The 12,036-nt window shown below is 44.7% G+C and overlaps 1 protein-coding gene across 1 annotated transcript in view; it reads left to right on the forward strand.

The window, feature by feature from the left end:
* LOC145360068 (nuclear receptor-binding protein 2-like) overlaps positions 1-12,036 on the forward strand; it is a 104,245-nt gene that overhangs the window by 14,729 nt on the left and 77,480 nt on the right. The window contains exon 4 of the mRNA XM_080215003.1: positions 9,910-10,071. Coding sequence (XP_080071129.1) covers positions 9,910-10,071 — 162 coding nt within the window. The remainder of the gene's footprint in view (positions 1-9,909; positions 10,072-12,036) is intronic.

The following is a 12,036-nucleotide window of genomic DNA, read 5'->3' on the forward strand; positions in this document are numbered from 1 at the left end:
CTGCAGGCAGGGCATTCCACGACCTTACTACCCTCTGAGTAAAACTTGGAATACTGTGTACAGGTCTGGTCACCCTATTATAGAAAGGATATTATTAAAAAGAATGCAGAAGAGATTTACTGGGATGCTACCAGGACTCAATGGATTGAGTTATAAGGAGAGACTGGATAAACTGGGACTTTTTTCTCTGGAGTGTAGGAGGCTGAGGGGTGATCTTATAGAGGTCTATAACATAATGAGGGGCATAGACAAGGTAGATAGTCAATATCTTTTCCCAAAGGTAGGGGAGTCTAAAACCAGAGGGCATAGGTTTAAGGTGAGAGGGGAGAGATACAAAAGTGTCCAGAGGGGCAATTTTTCACACAGAAGGTGGTGCGTGTCTGGAACAATCTGCCAGAGCTGGTTGTAGTAGAGGCGGGTACAATTTTACCTTTTAAAAAGCATTTAGATCGTTATATGGGTACAATAGGTATAGAGGGATATGGGCCAAATGAGGGCAATTGGAATTAGTTTAGGGGTTTAAAAAAAAAGGCGGCATGGACAAGTTGGGCTGAAGGGCCTGTTTCCATGCTGTAAACCTCTATGACTCTATGACATCAGAGCAAAAGATAAGGCTGAAGTATTCGCAGCAATCTTCATCCAGAATACCGAGCTGGATGATCCATCTCAGCTTCCTCCGGAGTCAGCCTTTAGCCAATTCAATTCACTCCACGTTCAATCGAGAAATGGCTGAAGGCATTGTAGACATAAAGACTATGGACTCTGACAGTGTTGCAGAAATAGCTTTTGCTTTAAAACCTCTTATGCCTTTAGCCAGCTGTAACACTGGTGTCTACCCAGCAATATGGAAAATTACCTTGCTCTGTCTTGTACACAGACATTAAGCCTGTTTCATCTAAATGCAATAAATGATAGCCATTCACTGGTTCATTGCTCAGGACAATACTTTGACCAAAGTCAAGCTGCCCGGTTTAAATTTCAAACAGTGCTAGGCAGTTAACAATCAGCTACCATCAACTAGTGTACTTTCCATGGCAATACCTCTTCCAGGGTCCACTTACCAATCAATCAGCGCTCTCTTCTCTTCACTAGAAAGTTGTTGGTTTGCCTGAGATTTTGTATTTTTATTAATTGTCCTGAAGCACGCAAACCTAATTGTAGTTCCGCAAGCAACTCTTAGGACCGACTGACCCATGTTCAACTGCTGTTTGCGTGGAACCATCCTCCACTTCGGCCTTCAAAGTTCTCGTTTGAATATTTGCGACTACCACCAAGATCTGCATCTGAATGTAGCTCGATCTGACATGCAAACCTTCCGTTGACTCTGTCTCCACTTCCCGCTGCCTCGGGAAAGCAGCCAGCATAATCAAGGACCCCACACACCCCGGACATTCTCTCTTCCACCATCCTCTGTCGGGAGAAAGATACGAAAGTCTGAGGTCACATACCAACTGACTCAAGAACAGCTTCTTTCCTGCTGCTGTCAGACTTCTGAATGGACTTAACTTGTATTAAGTTGATCTTCCTCTACACCCTAGCTATGACTGTAACACTACATTCTGCACTCTCTCCTTTCCTTCTCTATGAACAGTGTGCTTTGTCTGTACAGTGTGCAAGGAACAATACTTTTCACTGTATGATAACACAAGAGATTCAACTTCTTTAGTAAACCACGGTTCCCTCGCTCGACCACTTCCTCCCTGCCTGACAGGTACGTATTTATCAAGGACACACAGTAGCTGTTCCTTGAACAAGCTCCACATTTCAATTGTTCCCATCCCCTGCAATTTCCTTCCACATCCTAAGCATCCTAAATCTCACCTAATCGTATCATAATTACCTTTCCCCCAGCTATAACTCTTCCCCTGCGTATATACCTATCCCTTTCCATCACTAAAGTAAATGTAATCGAATTGTGGTCACTATCACCAAGGTGTTTACCTACCTCCAAGTCTAACACCTGGCCCGGTTCGTTACCCAGAACCAAATCCAGTGTGGCCTCACCTCTTGTTGGCCTATCTACATACTGTGTCAGGAAACCTTCCTGCACACATTGGACAAAAACTGACCCCTCTAAAGTACTCAAACTATAGTGTTTCCAGTCAATATTTGTAAAGTTAAAGTCCCCCATAACAACTACCCTGTTACTTTTGCTCCTATCCAGAATCATCTTTGCAATCCTTGCCTCTACATCTCTGGAACTTTTCAGAGACCTGTTTTTTTTTCAGTGCCAGCATGGTCCTGTTAGTGTGAAGGGTAAGGTTGGCAGGAGGAGGAAACACTGGATGATGAGAGATATTGAGGCTCTGGTCAATAATTCCCAGCTGGGGTCACTGTCTGTGTGGAGTTTGCACATTCTCCCCATTCCAATGTGGGTTTCCTCCGGGTGCTCCGGTTTCCTCCCACAGTCCATAAGACATGCAGGTTAGGTACATTGGCCTTGCTAAATTTTCCCTCAATGTACTTGAACAGGTGCTGGAGTGTGGCAACTAGGGGATTTTCACAGTAACTTCATTGCAGTGTGAATGTAAGCCTACTTGTAATACTAAATAAACTTTAACTTTAAAAAAGAAGGAAGCATAGGTCAGGTAGAGGCAGCTGGGGTCAAGGGTCAGTAAGTTTGCTGATGACACAAAGATTGGTCGGGTGGTGAACAGTGAGGCGGAGTGTCTTGGGTCACAGGAGGATATGGACGGATAAGTGGCAGATGGAATTTAACCCTGAAAAGTGTGAGGTGATGCTCTTTGGAAGGAGTAATTTAACTAGAAAATACTCTGAATGGTGGGACACTAGGAAGTTCTGTGGAACAAAGGGACCTTGGCGTGTTTGTCCACAGGTGTCTGAAAGTGGAAGGACATGTTAGTAGGGTGGTGAAAAAGGAATATGGGACACTTGCCTTTATCAATGGAGGTATAGATTACAAAAGCAGAGGAGTCATGTTGGAGTTGTATAGAATTTTGGTGGGGCCACAGCTGGAGTACTGTGTACAGTTCTGGTCACCACATTATCGGAAGGATGTAATTGCACTGGAGGGGGTGCAGAGGAGATTCACCAGGATGCTGCCCGGGGTTGGAACATTTAAATTATGAAGAGAGATTGGATAGGCTTGGGTTGTTTCATTGCAGCAGAGAAGACTGAGGGGCGACCCGATTGAGGTGTTCAAGATTATGAGGGACATGGACAGAGTGGATAGGGAGCAGCTGTTCCCCTTGGCTGAAGGGTCAGTCACAAGGGGACATAGACTCAAGGTGAGGGACAGGGGGTTTAGGGGGGATGTGAGGATAAACGTTTTTACCCAGAGGGAGGTGAGGGTCTGGAATGTGCTGCCTTGGGAGGGTAGGGGAGGCAGGATGCATCTTGGTATATCTTAATGTTCAGGGCTATGGGCCAAGTGCTGGTGGATGGGATTAGTTGGGAGTTCAGGTGTTTCTAATGTGTTGGCGCAGACTCGATGGGCCAAAGGGCCTCTTCTGCAGATGTGATTCTATGATTCTAACCACTTGAGGATGTAGGTAGCGTAGGAGTAGTTTTAAAAGGGAAATCAGGAAGCTAAAAGGGATACAAGATAGTTTCGGCAGATAAGGTAAAGGAGAATCCAAAGAGATTCTACAAGTATGTTAAAGATAAAAGAGTAACTAGGGAAAGAGTGGAGCTCCTTAAAGATCAATGAGGTTGTCTCTGTGTGGGACCACAGGATATGGCTCTTTCTGCACTGTCGGGTTCTATGATCTATAGGTGAAATTCTGAAGGAAGATTCCTCCTCAGTGGTTTATTGTGGAGAAAGACATGTCAAGAACTCTGGAAATTAGAAAAGCCATCCACTTACAGAAGTGAAGGTGGAAGAGGTCGTAATATGTGTAGAGGGAGATAAATCAAAAAACAAAGCCCAGGATCAGGCCCTTCAGCCCCCCAAGCCTGTGCTGGTCATGATGCCGACCTAAACTAAAACCATTTGTACTTACGGATTCCGTATCCTTCCATCCCTATCCTGTTCATGTATTCGTCTAGTTGCCCCTTAAATACCGCTATGGTACCTGCTCCTGCCCCCTCCCAGCGCGTTCCAGACATTCACCCCCCTCTGTAAAAAACTTACCTTGCACATCTCCTCTAAACTTTTCCCACACACCTTAAACATCTGTCCCCAGTAGTTGACTTTTGTCAAGGAAAAGCATCTGACTATCCATTCTGTTCATGTCCCTCATAATCTTGTAAACCTCTATCACATCACACCTCAACCTCCATCGTTCCATTGAGAACAAACCGAGTTTATCCAACCTCTCCTCATAGTGAATACCCTCCAAACCAGGCATGGGATCCAAGGGGATGTTGCTCTGTGGATCCAGAACTGGCTTGTCCACAGAAGGCAAAGAGTGGTTATAGATGGGTCATATTCTGCATGGAGGTCAGTCACCAGTGGAGTGCCCCAGGGATCTGTTCTGGGAGCCTTACTCTTTGTGATTTTTATAAATGACCTGGATGAGGAAGTGGAGGGATGGGTTGCTAAGTTTGCTGACGACACGAAGGTTGCAGGTGTTGTGGATAGTCTGGAGGGATGTCAGAAGTTGCAGAGAGACATTGATAGGTTGCAAAACTGGGCAGAGAAGTGGCAGATGGAGTTAACATAAGAAATAGGAGCAGGAGTAGGCCATCTGGCCCTTCGAGCCTGCCCCGCCACTCAATAAGATCATGGCTGATCTGTCGTGGCTCAGTTCCACATTCCTGCCCTCTCCCCCTAACCCTTAATCCCCTCTCTTATCAAAAACCCATCAACCCTCTTCTTAAAAATATTTAGCGAGGCAGCCTCCACCACTTCAACAGGCAGAGAATTCCAGAGATTCACCACCCTTTGAGTGGAGAAGTTCCTCCTCAACTCCGTTCTAAACCGCCCCCCCTTTATCTTGAGGCTGTGCCCCCTAGTCCTACTGTCCTTTCTGAGCGGGAAGAGTCTCTCCACCTCTATCCTATCCATCCCATTCATCATCTTATACGTCTCAATGAGATCTCCCCTCATTCTTCTAAACTCTAACGAGTACAAGCCTAGTTTATTCAGCCTCTCCTCATAGCTCAACCCCCTCAACTCCGGCATCAGCCTAGTAAACCTCCTCTGCACTCCCTCCAAGGCCAAAATATCCTTGCGTAAGTATGGCGCCCAAAACTGCACACACATACAGATATGATAGATTTCTTAGTAACCTAGTCAAACAGAGACCGAGAGACATAAAACCTCGTTCAAAACAGCCTCCCCCATGAGGGAATTCAACTCCTCATTGTCAAAGATCTAGCCTCTGAATTCCCTTAAAATCTGCTGACTCAAGGCTGCTTCAACGACTGCTCATCTCATCTCCTGAAACCTCAGTCCATGATTCACAAAGCTATACTCCCACATGGCTCATTTCCAACTGTCTGCTTCACTTAGCCAACACTGCCCCTGGGTTTCTCCAAATTCACCTCCCTGCTGCGTTGAGCTATAAATGGCTTCTCTGAACTGTTTCCATCACTGAACCAACGTCCTTCCAGCACCTTCTCAGGCTTCAAGGATTTCTCCTGAGCCCTAACTATACCAAACAGCCTGATACATCGAAATCAGGGAACCTTCTTAAGCTGCACTCATCTCCATGACAACCTAGCCTTTCAGGCTTCACTGAATGTTTTTAAAATAATTTGTCTCTAACCCCCAAAGTAAAGCATTGTTCTTTACTGCTTTGCAGGAAGTGTAGACATTATGTCTCCAGCTCTCCCATTAACCAGGCCCAGCTGCTATTTTAGGAGCTATCTAGCTGCTAGCCCCTCAAGTCAACATGGTCCCACTCTTTAAAGTATAATGCACGAAGTTACTCTAAAATGCTATGATAAACTATAAAATAGATACTAATCACAGCGTAAAAAAATTGGTCTTGGTAGGAACAGATGCTACAATATCTGCACATATTCATCACATTGTAAAATTCACATATTGTAAAAAAAGGTCTCTGTAGGAACAGATGCTGCAACACCTGCAGATTGGAGTAAATGAGGACAATGGTTGGAGACACAAAATGCTGCTCGGAGGAATCAAAACATCTGTGGTTGGCACATATGAATAGAAAAAGAGGCTTGTAATACACCATGTTTTTGGGATGCTGTCAGCAACTAAAAAAAGGTTACATTCAGAGGGGTCACTCAAGAAGCTAGGAGTTTGATTGGCACCACAGAAGATGGATCTGAGAACCAGTAGGTAATGGTAAAGCCAAAATATGAACTATGACAAAATGGAAAGGAATTGGATGGGGAGTGGGGCATGGAGGATATGGGTAAAGTAATAAATGTTAAAAATATTCAAGGAAACATATACCACATTTTCATTATGTTAAGTTACAGTTTTAAAATAGAACAGTCTTAAAATAGAATACCTCAAAATGACAAAATTCTGATCCAGGGTAGGGAGTAAGAAAGAAGCAAAGGGTATATCTGACGTTAAAATCGAAAGAAAGGCAGTATGCCGGCCATCTAATGGACAAAGAGGAACTTATTTCCCACTTTGCTTCTTTTTTCCCTCATCCCTTTGGATGAGAATATAGGAGGCATGGTTCGTAAGTTTGCAGATGACTTAAGCTTGGTGGCATAGCGGACAGTGAAGAAAGTTATCTCCGATTGCAACGGGATCTTGATCAATTGGGCCAGTGAGCTGATAAATGGCAGATGGAGTTTAATTTAGATAATGTGAGGTGATGCATTTTGTTAGATTGAACCAGGACAGGACTTAATTGATGGTAGGGCTTTGGGAAGTGTTACAGAACAAAGAGACCTAGGGATACATGTTCATACCTCCTTGAAAGTGGAGTCACAGGTGGACAGAGTGGTGAAGAAGGCATTTGGCATGCTTGGTTTCATCGGTCAGAACATTGAATACAGGAGTTGGAATGTCTTGAAGTTATACAAGACACTGGTAAGGCCACACTTGGAATACTGTGTACAATTCTGGTCACCCTATTATGGAAAGGATATTATTAAACTAGAAAGAGTGCAGAAAAGATTTACTAGGATGCTTCCGGGACTTGGTGGATTGAGTTATAAGGAGAGGCTGGATAGACTGGGACTTTTCTCTTTGGAGCGTAGGAGGCTGAGGGGTGATCTTATAGAGGTCTATAAAATAATGAGGGGAACAGATCAGCTAGATAGTCAATATCTTTTCCCAAAGGTAGGGGAGTCTAAAACTAGAGGGCATAGGTTTAAGGCGAGAGGGAGAGATACCTAAGTGTCCAGAGAGGTAATTTTTTCATACAGAGGGTGGTGAGTATCAGGAACAAGCTGCCAGACACAGTAGTAGAGGCAGGTACAATTTTGTCTTTTAAAATACATTTAGATAGTTACATGGGTATAGAGGGATATGACCCAAATGCAGGCAAGTGGGATTAGCTTAGGGGTTTTAAAAAAAAGGGCAGCATGGACAAGTTGGGCCGAAGGGCCTGTTTTCCTGCTGTAAACCTCTGACTCTATCCCAGGAGATTACATGGCTGAGGAATAGTGGGGGATGAAGGGGATAGTGAACAAGTGTTTCACCAGGACAGTCCAGATATCTTGGTATGGGCTGTTTTTAATGAATCAACTGGTCTTTTCCCATCTGACATTTTCATATATTCATAAATTTTTCTCATACATGGATTTACAGGATATAGGTAGGCATGACAGAAACCACAATGTTTTGATGCTAATGACAACTGATTCCTGAATGTTTGATTATTCTTAAAAAAATGGCAAGTTTAAAAATTAGTAACTTTAAGGGACATATCAGAGGAATTGAAAAAAATGTATGTGCACCAAATCCCACACTATCAACAATCTCAGGGTCACCACTGATCAGAAACTGAATTGGACCAGTCATGCAACAGCAGGTCAAAAGCTGATAATTACATGGTTAGTAACTCATTGCCCAAAACAATCTGCCCAAAATCTACAAGTACAAATCAGGAGTGTGAAATATTCGCCGCACTTGGATGAGTGGGGGTCCAACAACACAAAAACCTCAGCACCCCAGCTGACCATCAGCACAATGGCAATAGTGTGCACTATCAACAAAGTGCACTGCAACAATTCACAAAGCCTTCTTCAATGCACCTTCCAAAGCACCTAGAAGGCCAGATGCATGGAAACACAATCACCTACAAGTTTCCCTTCAAGCAGACATCACCCTATTTTAGAACCATTTCAGCATTCCTTCACTGTTGCTGGATCAAAAACTTAGAAATCACTCTCTGACATTTGTACCAACATCAGATGGACTGCAGCAGTTCAACAGGGCAGCTCACTGCCATGCTCTCAAGGGTAATAAGGGATGAGCAACAGATGTTATCTCGTTAGCATCACTTACATTCCACCCAGAAACAAAAAAAAATCCATTTTTATTCCATCAAATTTAACATTCAAGGAAAAGAAAGCGAGGGCTGGAAAACAGATGGCGAAAAGGGGGGGTAGCTACAGGACGGATGTCAGGGGTAGGTTCTTTACCCAGCGGGTGGTGAGGGATTGGAATGCCCTGCCTGCTGCAGTTGTAAATGCGTCTAGTTTGGGGGCGTTTAAGAGATCTCTGGATAGGTTTATGGACGAAAAGGGATTGGTATAGGCTAGTGGGTCATTGTTTTTGTAACTGGTCGGCGCAACATCGTGGGCCGAAGGGCCTGTTCTGCGCTGTAATGTTCTATGTTCTATGTTCTATGTTCTATGTTTAAAAGCACTCTCTCCATAGGCTATAAACCATACTTCAAGACAACTGCCATCATCGATCAGAGCACTGAGTACAGGAGTTGGGATGTTATGTTACAAGTGTACAAAACATTGATGAGGCCACATTTGGAGTATTGTATACAATTCTGGTCGCCCTGCTATAGGAAGGATGTTATTAAACCGGAAAGGGTGCAAAAAAGATTTACAAGGATGTCCCTGGGACTGGAAGGTTTGAATTATAAGGAGAGACAGGGTAGACAGGGACTTCTTTCCCTGGGATGTAGGAGGATGAGGGGTGAACTTCTCAAAATTTATGAAATCATCCCGGGCATAAATAAGGTGAATAACCAAGCTCTTTTCCCCCAGGGTAGGGCTGTCCAAAACTAGAGGGCAGAGATTTAAGGTGAGAGGGGAAAGATTTAAAAGGGACCTGAGGGCAACTTCACACAGAGAGTGGTGCCATGGAATGAGCTGCCAGAGGAGGTGGTAGAGGTGGGTATAATTACAACATTTAAAAGCCATTTGGACAGGTACATGGATAGGAAAGGTTCAGGGGGATTTGGGCCAAATGCAGGAAAATGGTCGGTATGGGCCAGTTGGGCCGAAGGGCCTGTTTCCAAGATGTCTATCTCTATGACACCCAACCTGATTTGCTTTACTATTGTCACATGTATTAGTATGTGGTGAAAAGTATTGTTTCTTGTGCGCTATGCAGACACAACATACTGTTCATAGAGAAGGAAAGGAGAGAGTGCAGAATGTAGTGTTACGGTCATAGCTCGGGTGTAGAGAAAGATCAACTTAATACAAGGTAAGTCCATTCAAAAGTCTGACAGCAGCAGGGAAGAAGCTGTTCTTGAGTCGGTCGGTACGGGACCTCAGACTTTTGTATCTTTTTCCCGACAGAAGAAGGTGGAAGAGAGAATGTCCGGGGTGCGTGGGGTCCTTAATTATACTGGCTGCTTTTCCCAAGGCAGTGGGAAGTGTGGACAGAGTCAATGGATGGGAGGCTGGTTTGCATGATGGATTGGACTACATTAACAACCTTTTGTAGTTCCTTGCAGTCTTGGGCACAGCAGGAGAAATACCAAGCTGTGATACAACCAGAAAGAATGCTTCCTGTGTGGTGTTGAGGCTTAATTGTTTTGTGGGTCTGTCTAGTTCTGTGAGTTTCACTAACTGTCTCTAACTCTGGCTTTCTCTCAACAGGAGAATATTAAATTAGTTTTTGAACAGTACATGCAGCTTGACCACCCTAACATAGTAAAATTTCACAAGTACTGGATAGAGAGTGGAGAGATTCCTGCCAGGAAAACATCTGCTGGAGAGAGCCACTCCAGAGGGAGCCCTGCTGGAGAGAGCCTCACCAAGGTGAGTAGAGTTTGGGCAGCAGTTGATTATCTGGAAAGGTATTGCGTATTGGATCAGTGTAGTAAAGGCAGACAGGATATAAGGGTAGAGACAGTGTTGGGGTTTGGGGTACAATAGTTTAGATTGTTTAAAATTTTTGCAATCTTTTATAAACCTGTGGGGGAGATTGATCAGGATGGTTCCAGGGATGAGGGATTTTAGTTACAAGATTCAATTGGAGAAGCTGTGGTTGTTCTCCTTGGAGCAAAGGAGAGTGAGGAGACATTGGGTAAAGGTGTACAAGATTGTGACAGGTTTAGATAAGGTGGACAAGGAAAACTCTCTCCATTGGCTGATAGTGCATGGAAACAGAGACATGGGAGGGGATGTGAGGATGAACTAGTAACATACAGAGGGATCTGGGTGTACAGATCCACAGTTCCCTAAAAGTGGCAACACAGGCGGCCAAGGTGATTAAGAAGGTATATGGCATGCTTTTCTTCATCAGCCGGGGCACTGAGTACAGGAGTTGGGAAATCATGTTGCAGCTATATAAAACATTGGTTAGGCTGCATTTGGAGCATTGTGTGCAGTTCTGGTCACCACACTACCAGGATGTGGAAGCTTTGGAGAGAGTGCAAAGAAGGTTCATCAGGTTGGTGCCTGGTCTCGAGGGTGTTGGCTCTGAGGAGAGGTTGAATACACGGGGATTGTTTTTATTGGAAAGACGGAGGCTGAGGGGAGACCTGAAAGAGGTCTACAAAATGATGAGAGGCACAGACAGGGTGGATAGTCAGAGGCTTTTCCCCAGGGTGGAAGAGTCAATTACACAGTGGGACACAGGTTCAAGGTGAGAGGGGGAAAGTTTAAGGGAGATGTATGGGGGAGGTTTTTCACACAGAGAGTGGTGGGTGCCTGGAATGCTCTGCCAGAGGAGGTGGTGGAAACAGACACAATAGCAACATTTAAGAGGCATCTAGATGGGTACATGAATAGGGAGGGAATAGAGGGATACGGACCGAGTGAGGGCAGAAGGTTTTTGTTTAGTTTAGTTAGGGCATCATGATCGGCACAGGCTGGGAGGGCCGAAGGGCCTGTTCCTGTGCTGTACTTTTTGTATTTTGTTGTTTGAAGTCTGCCATCCTTACCTTGTCTGGCGCTGGTTAGCACGGCTGCCTCACAGCGCCAGGGAACCAGGTTCAATTCTGGCCTTGGGGCACTGTCTGTGTGGAGTTTGCACATTCTCCCCATGGGTTTCCTCACAGTCCAAAGACACACGGTCCAGGTTAGATGTATGAGGAGAGATTGACGAGGTTTGGATTGTTTTCACTGGAGTTCAGACGAATGAGGGGAGATCTCATAGAGACTTATAAAATTCTAACAGGATTAGACAGGGTAGGTGCAGGGAGGAGATTCCCAATGGTGGGGGGAGTCCAGAACCAGGGGTCAGTAAGAATTCAGGGTAGACCATTTAGGACGGAGGTGAGGAGACATTTCTTCACCCAGAGAGTGGTGAGCCTGTGGAATTCATTCCCACAGGAAGTAGTTGATGCCAAAACATTGAATGTACTCAAGAGGCAGCTGGATATAGCACTTGGGGTGAATGAGATCAAACATTATGGGGAGAAAACAGGATTAGGCTATTGAGTTGGATGATCAGCTATGATCATAATGAATGGTGGAGCAGGCTCGAAGGGCCAAATGGCCTCCTCCTGCTCCTATCTTCTGTGTTTCTATGTTAAGAAGCTGTGGTAAATTGCTGGTTAGTGTCGGGGACTCGCAGGGTAATTGTGGGGGTTATAGGGATAGGGCCTGGGTGGGATTGTTGTTAGTGCAAGCTCGATGGGCTGAATGGCCTCCTGTATTGTAAGGATTCTATGATTCGCTGAATATTCTATCAGCTTTCGATAGAAGCTGATTATTTGCCGTACTTTCATTCTCACCTTTTGTGATCCATGCACTCAGACATCCAGACCCCTCCTTATC

The sequence above is a fragment of the Carcharhinus amblyrhynchos genome, chromosome 2, assembly GCF_965287045.1.
Source record: "Carcharhinus amblyrhynchos chromosome 2, sCarAmb.v2.hapA, whole genome shotgun sequence".
Taxonomy (NCBI): domain Eukaryota; kingdom Metazoa; phylum Chordata; class Chondrichthyes; order Carcharhiniformes; family Carcharhinidae; genus Carcharhinus; species Carcharhinus amblyrhynchos.